We start from the raw sequence: 24,766 nt of genomic DNA on the forward strand, positions 1-24,766 counted from the left end.
AAAGTGTTAACATTATCCTATAAGGAGTATGTTTATTTGGAAAAGAATCAAGTATATTTATTTGATCAAGTATTTTCATACACTAGTCCTTAGGAATGTGCGTTGCACGTTTATTTAATATTATTGGATTATTATGTAAAAAATGCTCACATATTCAATTTGAAAAGAAAAAAAGAAAATTTTAAGAATAAAAATAAAAATCACTTATAAAGAAACCAATTTACATGAAATAATACCAAAATTTGAATTCTTGGAACATTTTCAAACATCTTTCGGAGATATGTATCCTTCATCTACATCAATTAAAATAAAAACTAAAAAATATAAAAACTATCAGTGTATAAGAGAGTATATATGTTTATTTTATTCTAATCCATATATAGTGATAAAAATTTATAGAACCCTTCCAAACATTCATTTTCTGTCTATCAATATTATCACATATGATGATGTCTACGATCCAAATGCAACACTAATGGTACCATCCCCAATACAATGATACTTTTTTCTTCTGTACCTAGAAGATCTACCGTAAAGTTACCAAAAAAAGTAAAAATAAAGAAACAAAAATGAGAAAAGAAAAATGAGAAAACAATTCTTAATCGGAGAAAATCTGACATACATTGTAGTAAAATATTCAAATGAGATTTACAAATTTAGTGTTCTTTAATGTGACTTTAAATAAGGGATTCTAGGTAAGGGAAGTTGAAGAGAATCAAATTATTAAAGCTAAGAAGTTGAAGAGAATGAAATTATTTAAGTTAAGAAGTTGAAGAGAATCAAATTATTAAAGATAATTTAACCCAAAAAAAACTTAACACGTTCATGCTTAATTGTGGGAGTATCCTTGGTTTTTATCAATTATAATGGAAGGCAATTGAAGCATTGGCGCAAAGAAGAGTCTATAGGCTTTAATTATAATTGTTAGCATTAATGTAGAATTTATTATTATTATTATTATTATTATTATTATTATTATTATTATTATTATTATTATTGTTGTTGTTGTTGTTGTTGTTGTTGTTGTTGTTGTTATAAGGGTAAAATATTTTTTTAAAAAAGGAATAAAATGATAATCCAACTTTTAATTGAGTTCTTCCCACTTTTAATAACTAACGAAAAAATATCATAAACATAATTTTTCCATAATTAAAATAATATTTTATTTTAGAAGAAAATTTTGATTCATATATTTTCCATGCCATATTGAAATAAGTTGTTAAAACGATTATTTTAAAGTATAATTATTTTTATGTTATTAAAATTTCATATAAATGTCATTTAAGTACTTAAACTCTTAGAAATAATGTATTGTAAATTAATGTTAAATGATGCTTTTTCTTAAAGGATACAAACTTATTTTGTATTTATTAATAAAATGTTGGTTTTTTTGTAATCATCATCCACAAAGAAATTTATCAGTCACCTAATATCAATTATCAGTATTTCTATTTAATTTATTTGACTAATTTAATACAAGATATTCATCTACTACTGATATATAATTAATTGGATAATTCATAATATTTTAATTTAGTTTAGGAGTAAAATGATAATCCAATTTTACACTTTGAAGCTTTTTCACTTTTAATAATATATGATGATGTGATATGATGATAATGATATATACATTGTTTTATCAATTCTAATTTTTCAAATTATTTCATTATGAGAATTGTGATTAAAAGCAATATCAATGTACTCATTTATCAAGAAAATAATAATTTACATTATTAAAGGGCTTAATGACTTAAATTCTATCATAATGTGATTAAAATATTTGTATTTAATTAAATAATTAATTAAATTTTAATTTACTAAAAGGGAAAAATGGTAATTTAACTTTTTACTTTGGAGCTTCCCACTTATAATAATATGTGATCATTATCTTCTACTTGTATTATTTCTCTTTAACACTTTTAAATTAAAAAATAAATCTAAACCATCAGTATCAGAATAACTATAATGTGTTAAAGAAAGTTCAAGATTAAGACAATATTTTCTTTAAAAAATCATCGTCTAGTAATCTTAATATTCTACCACTAAATAAGAAATCAAAAATACTTTTATATGCTTCAATTAGTTCAAATCTATTTTTTCAGTAAATAGTTTGATCTACTTTACATATATCAAGTAATCAACTTTAAAGATTCTTCAAGAAACTTAGTGATTTCGTTATTCATATTTTCATCAAATTGCTTCTTACGAAAATCAGATTTATATTCATGTCATGTGTAATTTCTTTAGTAAAAATCATAGCACTAATAGTACATTTAATTTTATTTTATTTTTTTTAAAAAAACAAAATATATAAGTTACCTCCCCCCAAAAAATAATATATATATATATATATATATATATGCCCACAAGCAATGGTAAGTAGAAAAATTGAAATATAACTCCTGCCCAACCTTAATTAACTCAATCCATTTTGATCCATTCAAATTCATCCGAATCCACCCATATAGGTGGCTAATATAATCCCATAAAATCATAATCCACCCAAATCCGCTGATTACTGATTGAACTATTCATTTATAAGCTCGATCAGCCATCAACGTTTTAGTTGATATCTAGCCCAAACTAATCTATGAGATATCTTGTCAAAAACATATTTCTTATGTAATATGTTATACATAGTTATAATAGTTTTATTTGTATAATGCATATAAGAAGTGCTGATATTTACTTTTTACTAGACATAATACATAAATATTAACTCTTAACTTGGCGTCAATTGATAATTATAATCCTTAACTTTGGGTGTGCATAAGTACACATTTAAACTTGGCACAGAGTTTAAGAATATACAGAAAATTTTTGAATTTTGTGATCTTAAATTAAAGTTAAATCAAATGTACAAAATTGTCCTTTGATCCTGTTATCTTAAACATGCTATGTGAAAAGTTGAAAAATTAAAATGTTATTAAAAAAAAAGAGATTATTTTTTTTAAACAGGCTAAAAAGAAAGGAGATCATTTTTTTAAACGAAAAGAATACATATTTAAAACCATAAATTTCAGAATATGTATATAAATCTTACAAGACTATAGGGGTCATTTGAATGTGGTGTATAGGTTAGTTTTGTTACAACTTACAACAATCTCATATTCTATTGTTTGATTTGGTAAAGAGTCTTTAACCATACTTATTCATGTATTAAGGGGTTATTTGATAGCTCGTTAGAGTTATAAAGATAATAGTGATATGTGTATTAAAAATTCTACCAAATGAAAAATTAACTAATATCGTAATTGGCAACTAATACATATAAATATATGTTTTAAATATTTTCATTTCTTAGTTAGTAGTAGACTAGTAGCATTTTTCTAATGGCCAATTAGTTGGATACAAATTAAAGTCAGAGTCTTATTATAATATATAGGGATAATGCCCAAGTACCCCCTCAATCTATGCCCAAAATTTCAGAGACACACTTATACTATACTAAGATCCTATTATCCCCTGAACTTATATTATTAATAATCTTTTACCCCTTTTTAGCTTACGTGACACTATCTTGTGGGCCCAACGATGGTTGACTTTTTTTTTTAACTATTGCCACGTAGGCTAAAAAGGGGTAGAAAATTACATATAAAATAAGTTCAGGGGGGGTATAATAGGATCTTAGTATAGTATAAGTGTGTCTCTGGAATTTCGGGTATAGGTTGAGGGGGTACTTGGGTATTTTCCCTAATATATATGGAGTCTTTTATTAAGGATTAATTAAGGACCTGATGCACATGTATGGTTTAATTAATTAAGTCGGCGCTTTTAATTAATTTTGGCTGGAATATCTCCAGCATAAATTTCAAAATAATTGTAGTTAAAAGTTCGAATATAGATTCGTGTTGATTTTAATGATACATATTTTTGTCAAAAAACTTATTGAATATTTCCTCAGTTTCAATTTATGTGATACATTTTGTCTTTAAAAAGTCAAACAATTTAAATTAAAATGAAATTTCTATATTTGTAAACTATATAAAAAGTACTATTAAGTCACAATAATTTATAATTTAAAATATTTGAATGATATATAAAAAATTTACGATCAAAAATAGACTTATTTAAATTTTGAAATGCAAAATATGTCACATAAATTATAAATTTTGAATTTAATATTCAATTATTATTACTTAAAAGTCATTATTCTAAAATTAAGAATCCATAAATTAAAATTCGGACTAGGTTGGATCAGATACTTCTCGACTCACGTTCCGAGTAAAATGTGGGTGGAAGGAGGGAGGGGGGTTGGGGGTTGGTAAGCATCATATGAGATAAAAAATTATTTATGAAAACATTAAATAATGATCCAAGACTTGCAATTTATTGGTATTTGGTATGAGCAATATAATTAAGCAGTGTTTTAACAGGCGGGGGCGTGAGACGAGACGTTTAATACCGTATGAGGCGAGGTGTAAACCCCAAGATACGAGACGAAAGTCCTGTGAATTTACGGTGCGTAATCTCATGTATATTCAATTTTATCGTTTTATTACTAATTAAATTTCATTCAATGATTTTACAAATAATTTTTTATGAAGAATCTATAATATATAGAAATTATATTATGATTTTATTTGAGATAAGTATTGATAATCTACAATAAAGAAAAAAAGTATTATAATTACTATTTGAAAAATATCATTACACCAATAATAATAAAAAAAATGACTATACAAGTATAAATAATCTAATATCTTAATTTTTTAATAATAAAAGAATCATTATATATATATATATATATATATATATATATATACACACACACACACACACACCCCCCCCCCCCCCCCCTTCCCAACCTTAAAAAAAATAATCAATAAACTTACAAGTATCATATATTATTATAAGTGGGAAGCTCCTGACCTCAAAGTTGAATTACCATTTTACCCTTATTTTACCTTTAAAATAAATTAATATTAATATCTATTTAATTATTGTTATAAATCTATTGAATTAGTGGATAGTCCATAAATTAGTACATGAACAACCATTCATATTCACTAGGTTACATGAACCTTTTTGAATAAGAATGTATCTATTTATTATGATACTTAATATGGTGACCTTTGGAGTGATTTCTCACTCTATAAATAGGGTTGTTCATTCACATTGTAATATAGAGAGATAAAACTTACATATACTTGAATAAAAAGAAAGTCTTCTCCTACATCTACTTCTCTTGTCTTCTTCTTATAATTTTGATTTTATAATACGTTATTAGCACAAGTCTCTGCCAGTTCAAGTAAAGACTTTAAAAAGCCTCGGAGGTATGAATTTCTTTTTTTAAAAAAATAATGTCTATTCTTTCTAAACTTGAATTTCTTGCTCTAGACATATAGGGAAAAAGCTATCTATCATGGGCACTCGATACAGAAATTCATCTTGATGTGATGGGTCTAGCAGACACCATCCAACAAAATAATCAAGCATCGAATCAAAACCGTGCTAAGGCGATGATATTTCTCTGTCATCACTTTGATGAGGATTTGAAAATGGAATATCTCACTGTTAAGGATCCTCTGTTGTTGTGGAACAATTTAAAAGATAGATATGACCACCTGAAGTTGGTCGTCCTTCCACAGGCACGTTATGACTGGATCCACTTGAGACTTCAAAATTTTAAATCTATCAGTGAGTATAACTCTTCCATATTTAAAATTACCTCACAATTAAAATTATGTGGAGAAAATATCACTGACCATGATATGCTGAAATTTTTTTTCCACTTTTTCTGCCTCGAGTATGCTTCTGCAGCAGCAATACCGAGAAATGGGATTCAAAAAGTATTCCGAATTAATCTCACATCTCCTTGTTGCTGAACAACATAATGATTTACTGATGAAAAACCATGAAAGTCGATCTATTGGTTCTATGTCATTTCCTGAAGTAAATACGACAAATTTTCACCAATTTAAGCATGAAAAAGGTCGTGGCCCCATTCGTGGTCAAAAAAAATTTAATACTAGTTTTTATAAACGACGAAAATGAAATATATTTACATGATCACAGACCCATCACCTATCAGGTGATCTATCTTTCCTTCGGGATTCTCAAAGAAATCCGCTACATCTAGATGCATGGGTTTAACAGTATCTTCCGTGATAAGTTGGCTTCTGCGTTATTTTTCACCTCCTTGGGGGAAGCTTGATATAACTCAACCAGGTGCCTTGGCGTACGACAGGTACGTGACCAATGTCCTTTTCCTCCACATTGATAACATTTGTTGTCTGAATTTTTCTTCTGTACTACGTCATGTTTTTCATTCTTCTTTTTACACTGCTGGTGTTGAAGGTTATTATTTAGTGCAAGACGATCACCATGATTGAAATTTCTTCCTCGACCACGGCCACGACTGGGGCCACGACGTTTTTCACGGTTAGATTGGTGAAAATTTGCCGTATTTACTTCAGGAAATGGCATAGAACCAGTAGGTCGACTTTCATGGTTTTTCATAAGTAAATCATTATGTTGTTCATCAACAAGGAGATGTGAGATTAATTCGGAATACTTTTTGAATCCCATTTCTCGGTATTGCTGCTGCAAAAGCATACTCGAGGCAGGAAAAGTGGAAAAAAAAAATTCCAGCATATCATGGTCAGTGATATTTTCTCCACATAATTTTAATTGTGCAATAATTTTAAACATAAAAGAGTTATACTCACTGATAGATTTAAAATCTTGAAGTCTCAAGTGGATCCAGTCATAACGTGCCTGTGGAAGGACGACCAACTTCAGGTGGTCAAATCTATCTTTTAAATTGTTCCACAACAACAGAGGATCCTTAACAGTGAGATATTCCATTTTCAAACCCTCATCAAGGTGATGACGGAGAAATATCATCGCCTTAGCACGGTTTTGATTTGATGCATCGCATTAAGATGAATTTCTGCATCGAGTGACCATGATAGATAGTTTTTTCCCGATATGTCTAGAGCAAGAAATTCAAGTTTAGAAAGATTATACATTATTTTCAAAAAAATAAATTCATACCTCCGAGGCTTTTAAAGTCTTTACTTGAACTGGCAGAGACTCGTGCCGATAACGTGTTTTAAAATCAAGATTATAAGAAGAAGACAAGAGAAGTAGATGTAGGAGAAGACTTTCTTCTTATTCAAATATATGTAAGTTTCATATGTATATAATACAATAATGAACGAACAACCCTATTTATAGAGTGAGAAATCACTCCAAAGGTCACCATATTAAGTATCATAATAAATAGATACATTCTTATCCAAAAAGGTTCATGTAACCTAGTGAATATGAATGGTTGTTCATATACTAACTTTATGGACTATCCACTTATTCAATAGATTTATAACAATTAAATATTAAGTAAAAGTTATATTTAAATTCATGCATCAAATAAGATCTTAATGCATCATATATTCATGTACTAATTAAATGTAGATAATGAAGAGTTTAATAACCTTTCAATTTTAATTTGTAAGATAAGCGGAGGTTAGTGAAGAGTCTATTAAACATACTCATACCACATGATTTATGTTCCTTGTGTTATTTAAGTGTGTAATCATCTTGCATTCTACAGTAGGTTAGTCTACATCCCTTGTAAAATTTTCATTACCAGTTTGTAATTATAAAAATTCTTACTATTTTATTTATTTGTATTCTTTAAAATTTCATACATATTCATTTTCTTTTTGTTGAGAAATATGTAAATTATGATAGTTACAAGATGAATATACTCCAATATGAAGTTGTAAATAAATATTTATTTTTCATGTCTCCATCGTTTTGAGTTTTTAAATATAACTTCGTAGTTGATTAATGTATTTTTGTATTCAACCTTTCTTCTATTTTTAGGATATATATAGTAAAGTTAATCACATTTTGTATTTATCATTAATTAATTTGAGGGTAAACATTTTAAATCTCATAGAATAATAATTATGTCTTTTTTATTGTTTGATAATCATTTATCTTTTTAAACCAACATATTTATACTTTTTCTTTATTATATGTAATCTCAAATGTTTAAAAAATTCATGTACTTAAATGTTATATAGAGGTAGAAAATAAGTGCAAAAGTAAAAATAAAATAAAAAATAATATATAGTAAAAAAATGACTAAATGATACATTGAATAATATTGTGTGTGTGTGTGTGTGTGTATATATATATATATATATATATATATATATAGAGAGAGAGAGAGAGAGAGAGAGAGTTTATCTTTATTCTTAACATATTCATGCCTTCTTTTCTGTTTGTCTTATTTATTATTATTATATGATTATAGTTTTTTATACATATGATATGTTTCGTCTAGAGTAAGTCTACTTTTAACAAAATGTAATTCAATTAGTATGAAAATATTTTTTTCTATATATTTGATGTGATGTCTTTTATTATGAATGTCATGTCTTTATTTACTTCTTTTTTTTTTCGTTTGAAATTGTAATTTTTTCTATAAATTTGATGGTATACCGCCAAAACATTTTGTAATATTTTTCTTTATACGTATTATTTTTTATAGACAATTTCTTTTTTGATTATTAAAACTTATGTGTTTAGTTATTAAAATATATTAATTCCTCTAATAAAATAAAATGTTTATTTTTCATGAAGTATTTAATATATCAAACCTCCAACATCTAACACAATATTTTCATGTTATATTTTGTGCAGATTTATATTCTTATGTTAAACTTACATATGAAAGGACTTAGATTTGAACTTAGCTATATAAATTAAAGTTTTCTAATATCAATTAGAGGACAAACGTGCGATGCACCTTCCGAGAACTACTTATAGTATAAACATCACTCTTTCATCCCCTTATCACATATTTATAATCGTGGTATATTCACGTTCTCTTTGTGTGATCTCGGGTTAATCTAAATTTATATAGAATAAAATTTATTTAAACAAAAAACGTAATTTAACGTATTTTTATCTAGCTTGAGTTACTCTCAATCTTGTTATCTTTATAGATTAAAAAGTTACCTACATTCATTTATTGAAAATTATGAGGGTCAACAATATTAATTAAATACTTTAACACATAATTGGTGTAAGATCTTTTAGGCGAGTCTCGAGCATTGGGCGTTGGGCGTGCTTAGGGCGTACAGTCAGACACTTAAGGCGTAAGTCTTGTAGAACTAAGTCTCACACTTGAGTCTCGAAGCGTTTTGCTAGAGCCCTGCCCCAGGGCAAGCCCCGAATAAAACATTGTAATTAAGTGTTTAATTTCCACGCATTAGAGTTAAACCCTATGGTGAGATGAGAAGTAATTAAAAATTATTAAAGGGAGCCATAATCTGCATAACAGTTCTTAGACTTCATCTAAATCTTAGAATAGTCAAAAGGATTTGGATACACTAATTAGAGATTGTTTCGTTTAAGAGATCGGTGTAAAACTTTGTAAGACTCTTTTAATTAAATCTTTTAGATAATTGTGATGTATGGGCTAGCTTTGTCACACAAAGTATAGATGGAAGATATCACCTACTCCTAATGTCTTAATTTATGTGAATTTTTTTTATTTTTTCGAGAGTTAAATAATTTAATTTTAATAAAAAAATTGCGCATAGAATTCTCAAATTTTTTTGAAGTGAAATTTATATCTATGTAAACTACGTAAAAATATATTATGTCTTAGTAATTGATTTAAAATGTTTAATAGATCTATAAAAAAAACTTACGATCAAAGAAAGACTTGTTTAAATCTCGAAAGCTCATTGATATGGAGGAAGTAATATTAGTAGAATTTGAATTTGAAATTTCATGATCTTCCCATGATTCGAACCAATAAACCATTTTTCTAATTCCTCCATTGATAAACTCCTATGTAAATTGTAAACCCCTCATGATTCAAACAAATTTATCACAAGTTCAATTTTCTAATTCCTCCATTGATAAACTCCTATGTAAACCAAATGCACTTTATAAATGCATAGCTATATTGGTATTTATATATATATATATATACAACGCCAAACTATTTCAAGGAGACAAGAAAATAAATAAAATGATGCAATATTACAAGTGATCGCTTTGCATCCATATAATTTGAGTTTCTTGTCTACTTACGACACGATTAGAACGAGGGGAGAAGTTGTTATTAGTGATTCAAGATTGAAACTTGGTATTAGTTGGTTGTTTGCTGTACAGTGATCCTGCTGCAGCTGGAACTTCAGCTTGTGAAGAGACTGTTCCAGAAAGTGGCTGGAAATTTGTGTTACCAACAAACCAGTAGAGCACCCACTTCAAATTGCAGAGTGTGTACTTGAGAGCTTTGGTCCAATTTTCTTGTTTGTTAAAGCTCTGGGTTATGGAGTAACTTTCAACTTTGTCATTTTCAATCCTGCAAGAAAGCCCGAGACAGTTACGCAACAGTCATAATACTAATACATCAAACGAGAACTTTCATGGAGAATGCAATTTCTATATCTATAGTCCAGTCAAGTTATCCATGTCCAATTGTGGCGTCCAATAAGTACATCCTAATAAATTTCTAATAAAAAGCTCAACATCCGCCCATCAAAGCAGTAGTTCGAAAATCAAGACAAATTAGTGAAGTACAAAATAATAGCAATGACTTAAAAGTACTTCGCAAATGTGCCTAACTGAATAAGGCTGTGGCTCTAGCTATGGCCAAAAACCATAAGTTTAGCTCACTTACATGTTGGTATTTGTTCAACTCTCACTTATTAACCCACTGGTTCCATGCAGTTGTCTAAGACATATTAATGTATTATAGACTCTTACATCAATGACCACGCCAACTGCCAAGTCACGGAAACCTCTCCATTACCAACCCAAAAATATAAAAAGGAAATAAGATGGACACATGCAAACATCAAAATGAAAACAAAATCTACCAAGCTATTCTTTGTGGGAACTTTGACAACCAATTACCCAATAGCAATGTATTCTAAGAAAAATATAATCTGAAATTCATGATAAAACATTATGCTGAAACACTGAAGCTTCTAAGTATTGCAGAATTAAGCTTCTTCAATATGCAGAGGCTTACTTGTAAGGAAGCTTAAAACATTTATCAGGACGAATATTGTTTTCCCTGTCTTTTGAATTTGCAAACTCGGAGAACTCCTTTAGGCAGATCAAGAACAATGTCATTGCTTTATCATACCGTGTGCTCCAGAAGAGATTTACTGGGCCAAATCTTCAAAAGAGTAAGGGATCATATTAGCTAATTTTAAAAGGTGAAAGATTACAATTGGAAAATCACAAACAATGTCTGTTACTGTTAAAGTATTTAAGATAACTGGAAAGGAAAATGCAACAAAACCAGCCGCCAGGAAGTGATTTCATAGTTCATACATCTGATTCACTATTATCAAGTAGAAAGCTCAATGTATTACAATGAAATCATATTAACAGGAAACAGACTACCCATCCTACATATACTGACTATGGTTATTATTGCATCATTCACCCACCACCTGATATTAGCTTATTTGAATTAAATTGTCAGAATGGTAACTGATATTTTTGGATAGAAATGCTTAAGACGAAAAAGTAGAGGATAAGCTTACAGTTCATAAGTAGTATTGTTGGTGTCTATGATCCGAGGATAACTTCCCATAGGAATAATTTTTATCCGATATCTAGTAAGGAAAAATCAAGGATTCACAATCGACAGAAAACAGCAAGAACACTACACTTAATGGGTAAAAATGCACTATATTCTAGTGTCTACCTTTTGACCTATTGATTTATACTCCAGATTTGAAATATCAAAACTATTCCACCCACATCTATGACTTGCACCCACTGATTCTTTAACATCCAAAAGAACCCTTGTCTTCCATGTAATCAAGTTGGTTCAATATCGACTATTTAAAGGTTTTACTTGAAAAGAACATATTCTAAGTTCCCAAATATGTTCAAGACCTTAGCTGATTGATGATTTTGCAAGAAAAGAACAAAATTTGAACTTTAGGAATGGAGCCAAAGTTGTAAAATCTTTTGAAGTATGAACACAAACCACAGCATGAAGACTAGTAACGACCCTGCTGAAAAACATGTCAGAATGAAGGCTTGAATAAGAAAAGTTGGATTGGATTGAAAAAATACACAGGTTAATTATAGAATTCAACAAGAGGACTATACACTAATTCGAGTGGTGAGGTCAAAGATTCAATAAAAACATTATGCACCTCGGATAGAACATAATCTAGATCTGTCACGATAGTACATTTAAAGTCAAGAATATTTAAGGTACAAAATTTTAACCTGAACAAGGACAATTGAGTTATAGAGAGTGCACTGATTCGTGAAAGTTAGTTCGAACAAGATTACTGCAACTTGAGCTGAAGTAATTAAAAGTCTACCTGAAAGGGTTCTAGGTTAGGAATACTTGAAATAGCCAATAACATTAAAAGGACAATTGGGTAAACGAACTTCCTTAAGTCACGTCTTCCTTTTGTTTGACAAGTTTGTGGCTAAATAGTCAAACACATTGAAAGTTCTCTCAAAATCTTGCTCTTGTTAGTCAAGTGTCATTTCATAGTAGCTTTCGTCTTTACATTTGAATCAACCAGTGGACTCTCAAAATTCGAGTTTACAATGACAAGATCAAACTAACTTCTTTCTCAGTTTATTCTAGTCTCAAGAGGGATCAAAAATCCGTTTAACCTCTATATATTTGAACCTTTAGTTCACTCGTGTCCTATTGACCACATCGTTATTTTGCTGGGATCCTCCAATAATAGCACCGCACCCATGTTAGATACTCCAAAAATACATCATAACTTTTGGAAGATCCAACACGTAGCGGGCGACATCTTAAAAATCCGAGCAATATAGCATCAAAGCTCACCTTCCAGTAGCAAATTGTGCCATAGCTGAGCTCAAAACCTTAAACCTGTGCAAGGATATATCTTAAGTACCAATAGTTATTTCTTTATAACAATGGTATCTGAGACAGCTTACGCCATAAGCTCCAATACTTTTTAGGCTGAGAGTTCTTACTCAAAAATAAAAATACTTAGGCTGGGAGTTGCGTCCTAATAAACAAACTAGGCAATACAAGATAGTTCTGGAGCTTCGATCGATCGATCAAGGTATCACGGATTATATGATATTTTACTCAAAAACAAGAAAATAGATGTACAAGGATACTGAAACTTTGGTCGGAAATGCTGAGCCATTGTATGGAGAAGAAGGCACGCTTGACCCCATGCTGCATTTATCTCGTCCCACTCAACCTAAGCATGTATCACAAAAATTGTACATTATAGATAACAAAAAAAAAAAAAACAGTAAAAAATGAGAGTATTTTTATGTTGAGAAAAAAAACCCAACAAGACAAGAAATTTCAACATACAGTATCATAGAGCTAAAAATGAACTCTTTCTACCATTTGAAGTGTAGCACAAAATATCAGTTCATAAATTAAAATATAAAAAATGGAAAATAAATAGCTGCTATCATATCAAAACTCTGAATAAATGAAACATAGCAGTTCATACACCTGCATGGAGTTCAACTAATTAAATTCTGTAGTACTTGCTATTTCTCCTTTTCCTTTCATCAGATTCTGTATTGAAGAGGAGATGAAATTGAAGAGGTAACATATTTCATAATTCCCTAAACAGAGGTTCTACTCCCTCATCCAATTTCCAAGACCTATTTCTGCTTCAACTACAAAATTTACTCAACTCCTTCTCCAACCAATTAAACCAACTAAAATAATCATTAAGTATATTTTTAACATTAATCTAATACAGTGAGGAAGCACTTTAAAAGAAATACAATTTCAGTATAGAATATCAGATACTACAGCAAATCATGATACTGAATTTATCTACTAGGAATCAGACAATTATATCCAAATAAATTAAAGTAACATACCGGAATTTTAGGAAGTCTTCCGAGACGAAAGTTGTTAATTGTTCCAAATTCACCATCATACCAGATTGGAAATGCATCATTGAGCACATTAGTCCGCTTTAGCAGCTCTAAGTGAGCTTGTGAAACTTCTGTCTTAGCTAAAATTGCATCTCTCTCTTCCTGCAGCAAAAATACTTCTTAAAAAGGGATTGCTTCATCCAACACCAGCACTACCACCCCGGAAAAGAGGAGATACTTCTCTTCCATCCCAAAAATTGAGTCAGATTTCCCCCAATCATCTAAATGGAGTTACATTTTTGTTCTCAATATATACAAAGCTCTAAAGAGGGGAGGGGTAGTATGTGAAATATGAAGCAAAAGAACAGTCAAACTACCATTATAAGAGATATGACCAAAGCTATGCTCACAAGAAAATTAAATATGACACACACAAACAGACACATGGTGAGAAGAGGAAGCAAGAAACCTGATGAGATATCAACTGAAACTGAAAGTTATTGAATTCATGCCAGTACCTGTTAAATAAAAGGAATGCTAACAATTAGCAATTAGTGATGGGTAATCTCAAACAGCTAATTTAAATAATAGAGAACTATATTGAACTCTTGTTCCAGGCAACCAAACCGGGATGTAGTGACAGGTACTCTTTTAATTGTAGGTTTCACTACCAACCTATTCTGAGTTCCTTCATAATTCTACAGTCTACAACAAGAATAATGAATATGCCTCCATCTCAAGCTATTTGGTCTCGGCAATTCCTTTTGCCAGGTAAGAATTAAGATAATTTTATGAATGAAAAATCACCCGTATATCAGCAATATATCAAAAAGTATAAAACCTACAACATAATGCAATTCTCTACAAATGACACCAAGTTTTCTGGCAAAGTACAAACTAAAAACTTCATGGGTCAACCAAAAAGAAGCCATATGTGTAGGTCCTCTACTTGTTTGTCTTACCCCTTTAATTATGCTTTGCTTCCGACTCCCCATGAGCCATTTTTACGACCTTACTTTATTGAATGGTCTCCCTAAGGTCGACTTCTTTTCAAATAATCCCCCTTTAGTGACACCAAGTTTTCTGGCCAAGGGCTCTCGAAATTCATCTGAAAGTGTCAGTTCAATGAGGCTCTGACATACCAATTTCTAGATAGAAGAATCCTAGCAATTAACAGAGAAAAGAAAATTCTTACAGCTACATAGGCCTAGAAAGAGAGACAAACTCCTAAACTACATTTATGAAGGCTAGTTACTGCACCAAAAAATTAAAAAATTGCAATCCAGGTCATTCGAGAATTACCGCTCTTCCAACTCCTTAAAGCGGCTAGACTTCATCTCTAGTTCCTTCAGTTCAGCAGTGACTACAGCACATTGCTTCTCTGTTTCTTCTATTGCTGTTTCAAGTTTCCGCTCTTCTTCTTCTATCTTCAACAGCATCAAGTACATTAAAGTTAGTAAATGCTCCTTAATACAAAAGAATAAACGTGCAGCAGACATGATTGTAAAAAAAGTAAGTACTAAGCCTCAGCTTTCTTTATCCCCAACTTCGTTTCATTTCATTCTAATATATTATCTTTGTAATATGCTCAGATTCAGACCCATTTTCAACAGATAGCACCAGGATTGAGGACTTCAGGGTGCTTAGATATTTTTACAGGTCTATGTTTTCACTACTGTGCTGGATCGGGATTCATGGCATCTTAATTTACTTGTCCTCTTATATATAAAGGGAAAACTATGATGTCCTTTAAGTGACTCAAAATTGTTAACAACCTTCAACTTCTCCTTCAGAAAATCAGCCTCGCTAAGAACATTTCTTGCTTCTCCCTCCAATTGATGAAGGCAAGCTTCATAGGCTTGTATGTCCCTGTTAACATCTTCAACCTCCTTATCAAGTTTATCAGACAGCACCCTCATGCATTCAAGACACAGAGGTTGCTCAATCTGGGTCTGTGTTGTGGCAATATCAAATGCACGTTTTAGGACAGTGATGGTGGAGTGAAACCCAGAATTGTTTGACTGCATGGGAGCATTTGGAGGTCCACCATCTGGTGATGGAAGATTTGTACCAGATCCATCAGACGTAGGCTCACACTTATATACTGAAGCAGCTGGTGGAGGCAAAACCACAAATGATTCTTCCATGGCCCTCCCAAACTGGCTTGCATCTGGCTGTGCAGATCCTCGTCCTCGAGGCGGAATTCCTGATCCCTGATTTCTTTGCTTTGGCAACATAACATACGAATTTTCCATTCGGCTCGTCGACCCTATAGCACTACCAGCTCCATGAATTGAAGAGGCCTGCATCCCTGCACAAACACTCCCAATCAGCAACTAGTAGATGCATTATCTGGTCTTCTAGACATTAAACTTATAGAAAAGAAGCCCTTGTACAATTCCAATGAGTATCTATGGAAACAAGTAATCTAAGGATTTCGACAACAACAACATACCCGCTGTCATCCCACTAGTAAGGTCTCAAGAAGCATAATGTATGCAGACCTTACCGTTACCTTAATAGGGTAGAGAGGATGTTTTCGATTGACCCTGGGCTTAAATGGAAGCTATTCGTTTTATGAAAAATAAACACCTTTTGAACACAAAATGTCGCCACCTCCATTGAACTAAGTAGGATAACAATTAAAACCTTATCTAACCCACATTTTCTTCACCAAGAAATTCAGTAAAGGTAAAAACTTTTAGTGCATATGGAAATTAAACCCCAAAAAAAGGTCAAAAACCCAGTAAGTACCTCCAATACATATCAATTCACATAACTATTTGCAGCAATTCTAGCTAAATCATCACAATTTCCTAAACATTGAATCATAGGGCATCAACATAGTCGATTCCATAATTTAGGGTCCGATTAATGAATACATATAGCTTGAGAAAGAAGAATAGGGTCTAACCGGAGCGATAAGAAGAATCAGGGAAAAACTTGTCGGCATAATTATCGACGCCGGCGATGCAAAGGGGATTGTGGCAGTTCTGACAGATGTACCGGGGAAGATTCGGGTCAACCGGTAAAGTCCGACCCTTATCCGGTGTAGCGCTGCTGCCTTTCACCATGGAGATGGACGAATTTCTGTATTCAGTATTGAAATTGAGTATATTATCAAATTGATCGAAATTTTGGAAAAGGAACAAGCTGTACGTTGGGCAGTTACCTCAGGGAAAAGCAAAAGTGGCGTGCTGGGCTGACCCGGCCCAGTCTATCACGATTCACCCTGTCAATTTGCAAAATTTATTTTATTTTAAAAGATTAAAAAAAAACATTTAACTAATTACGCAAGCATTCGTATCATATTATCTCACAAATTAGTAATGGGCAACTTTCACATATAGCTAATAAAAAATTTATATTTGTATGTTATAACAAAGTTTGCGTAATTGCACTCCATAGCAAACATAGAAACTGTATAATTCGCTATACATATACAGTTGAAGCAAATTGTATGAAACGAAGTGTATAAAACAAGAAAGAGAAAGACACTTGGGCAGAGAACTGTATAAAAACAAAGTGTATAAAATGAATTGTATTATTATAATTGTATTGAACGATTATATACAATTTGAATTTGTATAAAATGAGAAAGACAAAAGAGGCTTGACAAGGAATATACAATTGAATCGAATTGTATAACACGAGAAAGAGAGAAATTAGATACAATTCAAAATTGTATGTAACGAGAAAGAGAGAAAGGCAAAAGAAACTGGGCAGGGGAGTATTTTTATTGTATAATTATAAGTGTATAGGACGAAAATAAATGTACTTGCATGTGTATATACAATTTTCTCACGCTTTATACAAACAGAAACGCAATTTATACATTTCGCTTCTGTTTGTATAAGTGAGAAAGGCGAGGGTAGCGAGCGAGATTTGGGAGAGTGGCGAGCGAGATCTGGAAGAGGAGAGAGAGGGCAACAAAAATATATGTATGTATACAATTTTCTCTGCTTTATACAATTAGAAACAATTTTTATACACTTGTGTTTGTATAAAAAGTGAGGAAGCGAGCGAGAGATTGGAGGAGAGTGGCGAGCGAGATATTTGAGAGCGAAGCGCCTGACAATTTTTTGCAAACATTTGCTATGGAGCACAATTAAATCAAACCCTAGCTACTCCATTTATTTTCTGTTATTAGTTTGCTATTATATACAATTTTCTCATTAATAATTTTGTATTAAATTTTAAGTACGATATACCACTCTTCAGGTTTTAAGTCAAATATATTTTGATATACAAGTATATTTAGAGAAAGGCGAGCAGAAAGTCAATATATATCTTTTGATACCACATATATCCTGAAACATGGATATATATATACAGGGGAAAATAATATATCTCAAGTACATGTACATCACATTTGAATATAGCGTACATGAAACAAATTACAGCTAATTTAGTTTTTCAATGAAAATATACACTTACACGCGAAGACTGTAGCCACTATGAAGAATGATGAAGAAGCTCGTTCAAACTTTAAAATCAAATTAAGGAAAAACACTTTTATATTCGACCCTGATTGAGCTCTTCTTCAATGGTACTAAGTATTCTATCCTAGATTTTCTTGGAAGTCTGATTTTACTTGGAACAATCTTCCTCTTTTGCTTTATTTTTGGAAGCTAAAATAGCAAGAATGACTTACCATTTTAGCTACTCTTGTATGAGAGGTAAGGTTTGGTCCTCCTCTGTGACCTTTTGCTTTGAAATAGAATCTTCATTGGTACAAGAGAGAGTTTGATATACCTCTTAACTTTATCATTTAGAGTTATATATCTCTTGTTATGAAAGTGACTCATGTATATCCTACTTATAAACAAATGACTCACAAATACTTTTTTCCTCTAACGGAAATGAAAAAATAATAATTTTAATCTAATTTTTTATTATTTTTTTCTAAAAAATATAATCCCATATGAGTAAATTTAATCTCTCGTCAAAAATTTTTTTTGACTTTTTTTTGTTTCAATGACTAATTTAGAATTATTATTTTGATAATCAAAATTATTTATGTTTCACTAATATTTTTGTAAAACTTATTGTAGATGACCAAATTTTTTTCATCGAATACATAAATCAAATTGCAATATAGATAAAAATAGTTTAAATTTTTATTCTTTAAACTAAGGAATGAAAGAAAAAAATAAAATAAGAATAAGAAACTCAAATAATTATAATAAAAAAGTCAAAAAATTATTCATGTATGAAAAAAATCAAAATATACATTGAACTTTGATAGAAGAATCACGTAAACCCCTAAATAATTTTTTAAAAAAATTAAAATTAAAAGTATAAATTTAAAACTAATTTTTTAACTTCCGTTAAATGAAGGGTATATGTGAGCTCATTTTGTAACGGCATGGGTATATATGAGCCGTTTGTATAACAATAAAGACATATATGTGACATTTTCATAACGAGGGGTAAATCAACTCCAAATGGTAAAGTTGAGGGATATATTAAACCTTTTTCCCTTGTTATAAAAAAAAATTCGTCAAATATATGTATCTAGCAAAATAAATGTGTTAAAAAGGTTAATTTTAAAAACTAAGTAAATACACACACATAAATCATCAAAATGAACTTTGGTCCTATTTCTACATTATAAATAAATATTCTTTTACTCCTCCACCATTATTTTCTCACAAAGTCATGTATTTTTCATTTTTTTTCTCTCCTGTAATTATCTCTCTAACCTTTTTCACTTTGATAAGTTATATTTGTGAGAAAAGATTCATTGGATAATTAAGAAAGTGTTATAAAATAATATAACGTGGATGTCCATTACTTCAAGAAGTTACTACATAACCTCCTCAATTATGAAGATAATCACAACCTCCATAATTTCCTACTTTAAAATCATTACTCTTGTAACATTTCCCTTCCATAACCTCCCTCATTATATTCATGTTAATGTCATGTTTATGACTAACCTTTTGTATGCCTTTATATTACACTATAAATAGAGACATAAGGGTTCATATTGTATACGCTTGAAGATTTGATAAATACTTTGAAGAATATGAAATGCTCTCTCATCTTTTGTCTTCCTATTTCTATTGTTTTCATCTTCTATATCTCTTGTCGTATATTCTTCTTTTCTTTATCTTTATATTGTTAGTTTGCTTTAGTTTTACAATACGTTATCAGCACGATTGTTCTACTAATTGAAGGATTGAAGCAAAGAAAATATAAAGAAGGTAAAAATATTTGTGTTTATTTTTCTCTCCAGGTAAATTACTATATAATTTATTTTATATTTTACTTTTGATTATGCATCATTAATTTTTTTACTATCTCAAAATCATACGAGTCCAACAAGTTGCTTTTACTTTTAGCAAACTTTTAATTTGATCACTTATATATTTAAAAAAATAAAATTAGTTTTGTAAGTTAACAAATTGTGAAGAAATTGTTCTTTATGATCTTGTTTTATTGAGTTATGTGACATATGCATATTGATTGGATTATTATTGTTGGTTACTTTTGCACCTCTTTATTTTTCTTTATCTAAACATTTACTTGTTGAGTTATTAACATATTATTTGTACTAACAAAGCTTGTTTTGTAGTTATTCTAAATTGGTTAGTAAATTATAATAATCTTCAAAAGAATGTTGAGAGGGACTATTAAAATTTTTGAATTTATTTTAACTTGGGACTTTTATATGATTCTAATATGTTGTTTTATTTAATTGATTTTGTTCATTTTTCTTTTATATCAAGTCAAGTTCAAATTATATTTATGATTTTCGATAATTATTTTTTTGTAATTCATTTGATATATTAAAGCACTGGCTGAGGGTAGGACGGTGAGTTCGGGTTTCACCGCACCAAGTGGGTAAGACATTAAGTTAAAGTCTTGGTGCACCATGATAGTAAGAAGTTGGGTTCAAGTCTCATTGATTTACGACCAAATGTATCTTTATATGGGTTAGACATTGGGTTAAAGTCTTAATGCATTATAGTGATGATATAATGATGACTGACATAAAGTTTTATACTTTTGACGAAATTCATGAAATTATCCAATTAATTTGCTCCATTCTCTTTTGCAAATGTGGTAGCAGTGTATTAATATGTCTGAAAAATGATAAGTGGTTGAATGTATGAATATGGGTATGGTAAAATGTTAATGATCATCATTGTGGTAATTATTAGAAAGAACATTATGAGTTCTTAAGATGTTCCTTCAAATGTGAAGGCAATTTTGTCCATTAAAATTGTATAAAAGGTTATTGGACACATTGTACTTAAGATGGTCCTTCAAATGTGAAAGTAATTGTTAAAGGTAATTTTTATTCATAAAAGTGGTATGAGAAGTTGGGCACATTGTTGTTGGTGCAACCTAATTTAAGAAGTTCTGTAAATTCTCCATCAAAATAAATGAATACAAAGTGGTAATACATTTGGTACATTTGACCTCTTAAAGTGATGTTGAGGTGAGTTACATAACGTCAAAACATGACAATGAGTTCTAATAAAAACTTATGGAACATGTACAAATGGTTATGGTCCATTTCTTGAAGAAAATGTGATTTGTGTTTGTATGGATAAGAACATGTTCATATATTGTTGGATAAATGTCACATCTCACCTCTACGGGAGGTTTGAGAGATTGAAAGAAAATCTTTTGACATAAATAGTCATTTTGGTTATTTATATATTTTGAGTACTACACAGATATTTCGTATATTTTAAAATGAACTATTGGAGGACAAAAGAAAGAAAGAAATCTTTTATGTAAAGGTTTGTGGCCATGACAAAAATAAATGTTGTTGTGTGGCAACACAAATTTGTCATTGGTTAACAAGAAATAAGTCTTGAATGTAATAATTTTAACCATGACAATAATAATAGTTTTCTACTCGAAAGAGATGGTCACCATAAGAATGACATTGTGAAAATTGTGATAGTCCACAAAATTAATTGATAGTTACAAAAGGGCTAGATTGTAACTATCAGGAGATATGAAATTATTCATAATATTGGGATTGTAGTAAGTTTCAAAAGAAACTTTTTAAGTTACGGAAGAATTGAAAATAAATATTATATTGAGACTATAAATTATGGGAAGATTTAATATTAAATTACTACAACAAAAGTGGGTTATAAATACTTATGTATAAGATTACCCATTTTTCCTCTTGTTTGTTGCATACAAACATGGACATGACGATGGAATCACATGCAAAAGTAAACTAGAAGTTAACTAGAATAAATAACAGTTGGCATAATCGGTTGACCATTCCGACTCAAATGTGATGCAAGAGAAATTGAGAATTCACGTGGCTATATGTTGAAGAAATAAAAGATTCTTCAAGAATTCTCTTTTGTAGTTTGTTCTTGTGATAAAATAATCATTGTACCAGCAAAGGCTGGGATCGTATCCCCTAAAATTATTTGGAACATATAAAAAGGTGAATATGAGTCTATTCACCTGCCAATTGGACCGTTTGCTAATATGATTTAATAGATGCATTTATGGTATGGTCATATGTGCATTTGTATCAACTTACAAATTGATTTTTGTAAGGTTGTTTGCTCAAATTACTAAATTAAGAGCACAGTTCCAAACTATAAAGTCATGTTGATAATGTTGGTTGGTTTAACGGAAATTGTATGCCTCCAATTATAGTTAGACCACTGATTATGAGAACAAAACTCTCAAAAAAAATTTGGTATGAGATGAGTTTATTTAACATGTATGCATCAAGCCAACAAGGTTCTCCCAACATAATTGGTTCAGGGTCAGAAACCAAATAATTTCCATCTAAAAATTTGATGTGCACACATATGATTTTATTGCTCCATGCATCAAGATGGATCCCCCAAATGAGGTAGAGGGTGAATGTAGATTTCCTAACATTAGGGGGAGATATGTGTAGCAGCTGAAAATTATGTGTGAGGTGAATTATCTAGATCCTCGTTAAAAAATAATTGAACTTGAAGTTCAAAAGATAATTCATTTTTAAAATGTTGCAAGTAATTTGCTAGATGTATTTGCTGACCCAATATTTTAATTAAGATGCAAATGCTCCAATAAATTATCCTTGAAGGACAGAGTCGATGGTACGCCTGAAGCGTGATAGATCAATTGATTCCAAACGTAAAGCTCCTTGATAAAGGAGAGGAGCAAATTATCAAAATGGTCATTGCTAATGAGGCAAGTGCTTTGAAGAGCACTATGTCATAACATTTCATAAAACCTTGGAAATGGTTCAGGTACCTGAAAATGATGAAGATATCTCGATAGTTATGTCGTATTGGAATCGATATCAAAACGATCGTCGATGGTATATTTGATATGATGTAGCACTCAGTGCTATAAATGGTTATGGGGATCTTAAATTCGGATCTATCATATAGTGTGGACAGATAAATGATTGACACTATTCAAGTATATTTTGTTTCACTTAGAAAAGTGATGCTTTTGAACATATAGTTCATAGATCAAAATGTACGCCAGTGAGGGCACAAATGAATCATTGTGCGAAAGTATAACCGTAAGATATAAAGTACGGTTCGTGCCTTGGGGCATAAAGAATTTTCGCAGAAGTCATGACATTATTAAATGGAGATAAGTTCTCCAATGGTGAATGCAATGAGACTTGTTTCAGTCCGTCAATAGACGAAATACTTGAATATGCATAATGAATGATTATTACGTCTAACTAGACGATGAAGATTATATGAAAATCCTTGCAGGATTTAAAAGGTCTTAAACTATTCCATTGAATACTCATGGTTTTGAGATTGCATAACACAAATAAAGGATCTTTTCAACCTCATGAAAATGATTTGAAATGTCATGTATTAATGTAATTGGTGCACTTACAGATTACTGGTTATACAAATCCTAAAAGATGTGTGACTTTCTTTGAGAAGAAAAGATGACCTTCAATAAAATTGATTAATCTCTCATGAGTCAGAAATGAATTGATTATGTAGATGCAAAATATTTATTTAATCTACATAAAAGCTCAATCGCAAATGAGCTATTTGCTTACATATGGAGGCACAACAATATCTTGACATTCAACAAACATTGGTAACCACTTCTTTAAATCATATTGATCTATGAAGTAAGTCAGGGGTGTGTTTGGTTGGAACCATGACTATCATATTCATAAAATATTTGATTTTCTAGTCACCATATACGACAATAATATATAACTCAATTAAAGGGAGGATATAATCAAAAGAGATTGAACAAAGTATAGTTCACCAAAAGTCTTTCACACATGATCTTCAACAAAATGGTGAGATAAACGTTCAAAGGTTTATTCAAGTGATAATATTGTAAACTTATTCTCTAAAGATTGCCAACATCAATATTTGAGAATTGTGATACAAGATTGGAATGCATTGTTTTTGAGAAATCAAGTGAACTTTTTATCAGGGGGAGAAAAATACGCGTTGTACTCTTTTCCTTAACCCATGACTTTGTCCCAATTGAGTTTTCCTGATAAGGTTTTTAACGAGGCAACATTCAAAGCGCATAAAAGATATGTGTACTTTTTTTTCTTCACTAGGATTTTTTCCCACAAGGTTTTTTCCTATTAAGGTTCAAACGAGGCATATTATCTATGTTGTTGGGAAGTAGGAGAACAAATAAAGTAGTTTTGATGATTGATAAAGTGAAGGCATAGTGTCGTATGTGTACTATTATGAGAGATTGCGGCGAAGAAGAAAAGTGTTGAGGCAAAGAAGAAAAAGTGCAGAATTGTAAAAAAGGAAAAGAAGGAAACAAATATGAAAATAAATAAAGAAGGGAAGAAATAAAAAAGTAGCATCAAGTCAAAGAAGGAAAGAAATAAAAAAGTAGCATCAAGTCAAAGAAGGAAAGAAATAAAAAAGTAGAAATTCAAGTCAAAGAAGGAAAGAAATAAAGAAATTACAATTCAAGT

The 24,766-nt window shown here is 30.5% G+C and overlaps 1 protein-coding gene across 2 annotated transcripts; it reads right to left on the bottom strand.

Annotated features, from left to right (window-relative positions):
- Positions 1-9,900: 9,900 nt before the first annotated feature.
- On the bottom strand, positions 9,901-17,072 carry ATG6 (beclin 1 protein). 2 transcript variants are annotated; one of them, XR_011220958.1, is made up of 9 exons: positions 16,763-17,072; positions 15,624-16,159; positions 15,151-15,275; positions 14,318-14,366; positions 13,852-14,010; positions 11,696-13,205; positions 11,532-11,603; positions 11,009-11,158; positions 9,901-10,336 (listed from the first exon to the last, which is right to left on the bottom strand). XR_011220958.1 is itself a non-coding variant. In NM_001247064.3 (9 exon segments), coding segments are annotated over 9 exon segments (1,572 nt in total). In that variant the 5' UTR covers positions 16,923-17,003; the 3' UTR covers positions 9,901-10,101.
- Between the last annotated feature and the right edge of the window lie 7,694 nt (positions 17,073-24,766).

This window comes from Solanum lycopersicum, chromosome 5, assembly GCF_036512215.1.
Source record: "Solanum lycopersicum chromosome 5, SLM_r2.1".
Taxonomy (NCBI): domain Eukaryota; kingdom Viridiplantae; phylum Streptophyta; class Magnoliopsida; order Solanales; family Solanaceae; genus Solanum; species Solanum lycopersicum.